Source organism: Notothenia coriiceps, unplaced genomic scaffold (genome assembly GCF_000735185.1).
Source record: "Notothenia coriiceps isolate Sejong01 unplaced genomic scaffold, NC01 NC01_scaffold00021896, whole genome shotgun sequence".
NCBI classification, from domain to species: Eukaryota; Metazoa; Chordata; class Actinopteri; order Perciformes; family Nototheniidae; genus Notothenia; species Notothenia coriiceps.
Genome location: NW_011354597.1, coordinates 1 through 3,891, shown reverse-complemented (window position 1 = coordinate 3,891; position 3,891 = coordinate 1). Strand labels below are relative to the sequence as shown.

At 40.6% G+C, this 3,891-nt stretch overlaps 1 protein-coding gene across 1 annotated transcript; it reads left to right on the top strand.

Moving 5' to 3' along the window:
- Window positions 1-5: 5 nt before the first annotated feature.
- LOC104953516 (alanine aminotransferase 2-like) lies at window positions 6-3,716 on the top strand (the record flags this gene model as incomplete). Its single annotated transcript, XM_010780462.1, has 6 exons — window positions 6-81; window positions 226-359; window positions 976-1,219; window positions 2,666-2,745; window positions 2,835-2,971; window positions 3,521-3,716. Coding segments are annotated over 6 exons (867 nt in total), but the record flags the coding sequence as incomplete, so codon positions are not given.
- Between the last annotated feature and the right edge of the window lie 175 nt (window positions 3,717-3,891).

The following is a 3,891-nucleotide window of genomic DNA, read 5'->3' as shown; positions in this document are numbered from 1 at the left end:
TGCTGAATGACAGCTCATTCCCAGAGGATGCTAAAAGTAGAGCACGACGCATTCTGCAGTCCTGTGGAGGGAACAGTATGGGTGCGTTGGTTTCTTACATAAGCACAACCTCTTTATACATCCCCAATTATCACCTTTCTCTTTGTACGTGGGTTTCATTCTGTGGGATTAGCTTTGTTATGTTAAAGCTTTAAGTTGTTTTGTCTCCATTGAAATCTCCCTCAGGTTCCTACAGTGCCAGTCAGGGCATAGAGTCAGTGCGGCAGGATGTGGCTCGCTACATTGAGCGAAGAGATGGCGGTGTGCCCTGCGACCCAGACAACATTTTTCTCACCACAGGGGCCAGCGACGGCATTGTGGTACTAAACATGTCTCATCTTTTAAACTGACTTTGTGTCTCAATTGTACTTTCAATTGTGTTTGTTTGTAAGCTCAAACCTCCCTAATTTCTCAGTTATTTTGTGGGGAATTTATTCACAACATTGAACAAATTAAACAAATATTCTGGAGTGAACCCTTCATGAGTTGGTTCACTCTTTTTAAAGGACACATCACAGGAGAATAAATGCTTATGTGTGCAAAAAAAGTGCTGCAATTAGGTCACTGATGCTCAAACATTACTGGCGTGTGACCCTTCAAAGCCAGTAATAACATACTCACAACCCCTTGTCATAGGTTATCTAAGAGCTTTGTGTCTAGGAGTTTCAGAAGGGTGTTTTCCTTTTTGTAGTTTTTAATAGCAAATAGTTTCCTTTTTTGTCCTGAAAGGTTTACAAAAGTGAATAAGTAGTATTGCAGTATGTGTTTTTTAATTTGTTATAAAAGCAAAGAGACCACCAGCTGGGGCACCTGCTTCTTTTCAGACCTTTTTCTACAGTTGTATACGCCTAGAAAGTGTCATGCAGACAAAGCTACCTTGTACTTACAATTCTAAAACATACAGCTGACATATCTTTTCATATCCTGCACTTTTAGACCATGCTGAAGCTCCTGGTGTGTGGCGAAGGTGAGACCCGTACGGGGGTCATGATCTCCATTCCTCAGTATCCGCTGTACTCGGCTGCGCTGGCTGAACTGGCCGCCGTGCAGGTCAACTATTACCTTAATGAGGAAAAGTGCTGGAGTATGGACCTCAGCGAGCTGCAGCGCTCCCTGGAAGAAGCCCGGCGTCACTGCAACCCCCGAGCCCTCTGCGTCATCAACCCTGGAAACCCCACCGGTAAAGAGACCTTTCATTGTTTTGTTCGACGTGATTATTAGACCCATAGTAAATTCAAGCATTTTCACATATAATATTGAATTCTGTTGTTCAGCAAGTTGATAATCAAGTTGTTGGTTTTAGGAGATAAACCATACAATATAACAATAATATTCTTAATTTGCTATGTTTTAGCAGTTAAATATGACCTATTTTACCTTGGAAATAGGTAGTTTGATTAAAATAAATTTGCCAAAAAGACCACAAGATGGTGTTGTAAACTTATTAACTAAGTCACAATTATTTTTCTTTTTGTGACAATTTAGCAACCACTTATTATCTCTAATGTAGTTTGTAGATTAAAGTGCTTTTATTGATAATTTTTGGGACCTTTTATGAAACATTTACAGAGAAAGAGACAAAAAAACATTGGGCTGAAAGGGCTATGCAAAAACAAAATCAAATCTATTTTTTTTGTTGCTTGAATCTGCTTAAAGTTGTTAAGGCTATATGGTTAGTATCCTTAACCACTAGGGCAGGGGTTCTCAAACTTTTTGTTTATGCGGACCACTATTTATTATCAAGGATTTTCGCGGACCACCTCATATGCAAACCGTAAAAATAAGTACATATATAAACGTAGTTTTAAAACGCCGATATTTGTTTATAGTTAATTATAGACAATCAAAAGTTAATTGAAGCCTCAGTGTTTCCCCTAGGATGGAGTCATAGCAGCAGTGCTAAGGCACGTGGGCCCAGCATAATGTGAGCGCGGAGCGCGTGGAATTGTTTAGTGTGTGCGCGTGCGAAGTGCGCCCCGCCAATTTGTTTCTATGTGTCAGCATGAGAAAGGCTCTTGAGGCCTAGCACCAGGGCCGGTTCTAGACAATTTGCTGCCCTAGGTGAGATTTTAGGCGACATTTTATATGTAAAGAATAACTGAAAAATCTCTACAAAAGACAAATACACTGCAAAAACAGAAACTTATTGACATAGGTAATAGACGTCAAAATGGCTTCAAATGTATTCAGTATTGTATGAACATGTTTGAATTGGGGGGTGGACGTCACATCCTCTAGGGGGGTCCGGGGGTATGACCCCCCGGAAAGATTTTTTTGGAACATTTTAACAGTAAAATGCTTCAATCTGGTGCACTTTGAGCACACAATTACTAGAGACCTGATCTAGGGGGCACAACTCTAAAACGCCCATATGAAAAAGATCGGTTTACATTTTAATAATCAAATAAGTACTGTATATGAACATAACCAATAACCGTAACCTAAAATCAGATCCTTTCTGCATGAGATGAACTCATGATTTAGTTTCCTTCTACGTATCTCCATAACCCAACTCTCCATGCACTGCTTCAATAAGAGCCACTAGATGGCAGCAAGAGGATGTAACTTCCTGGCTGACCCTCCTTTCAAACCCCTTTCCTTAATGAGCCTCCTCTCTCATTCACAGGTCAGGTTCAGAGCAGACAGTGCATTGAGGATGTAATCCGATTTGCTGCAAAGGAGCGCCTCTTCCTCATGGCCGATGAGGTACTGTCTCTCTGCATCTCCTTTAACACCTGCCTGCTCTAATGTTTTCTGAGCCCTGTGACAGCTGTCATTCTGACTTTATCTTCCAGGTGTACCAGGACAATGTGTACGCTGAGGGTTGCCAGTTCCACTCCTTCAAGAAGGTTCTGTTCGACATGGGGCCGGAGTACTCGGATATAGTGGAACTGGTATCTTTTCACTCCACCTCCAAGTGTTACATGGGAGAGTAAGTCAATTTTACTGTACTACATTCTGGGATCAATCTTTCTTACCTTGTAAAAATAACAAATGATTATATATTTAAATGTATGTATTTGCTTTTAATCTGTAAAGCACTTTGAATCGCCACGTGCTGAAAAGTGCTATATAAATCAAATTGCCTTGCCTTGCCTATTTACTGTAACATGGTCTATTTTTATATTTGTTTACTTGTATTTCACGGGGTCAATTCAGTTTGCTTTACATAAATAAAAACACAAAGACCCATACATAAAATAGGATTAAAGGACAGCACAAAGTACATTAAAAAGTTCTGTAAAACGGAAGGTAATTGAATTAAAGGATTATAAGTATTAGACCATTGTTAAAACATGGTCGCTCAAAAGAAGGCACATGAACGTAGAAATATTTGTATCCTGGATTTAAAAATGGCTGTAAATGTCAGTTCTTCTGCATTCTTTCCAGTTGCATGTTACAAGACTCAAAGAATCTTTCTCTTTAGTTAGTTTGGACTGTTACTTCATTTCTGTATCACACCTTTATGTTTTCCTCCTAGGTGCGGCTTCCGTGGAGGCTACATGGAGATCATCAACCTGGACGAGGAGGTGAGGGCTCAGCTCACTAAGCTGGTGTCTGTCCGTCTGTGTCCTCCTGTTCCTGGACAGGCTCTGATGGACCTGGTGGTCAACCCTCCGCAGATCGGGGAGCCCTCGTATGACAAGTTTAACAAGGTACAGAGTCTACGTCTCATTGTGACATACTCTCTTCAGGAACATTATCAATACACTGACACCGGTATTGTCATACATTGTCCTTGCAGCACAGTTCACTGCTATTGATTATAGATTTACCCGAGTGATTCATTTTTTGTATTCCTTTAATTCAGGGGTTCCCAAACTTTTCAGCCCGCGACCCCCAAAATAACAG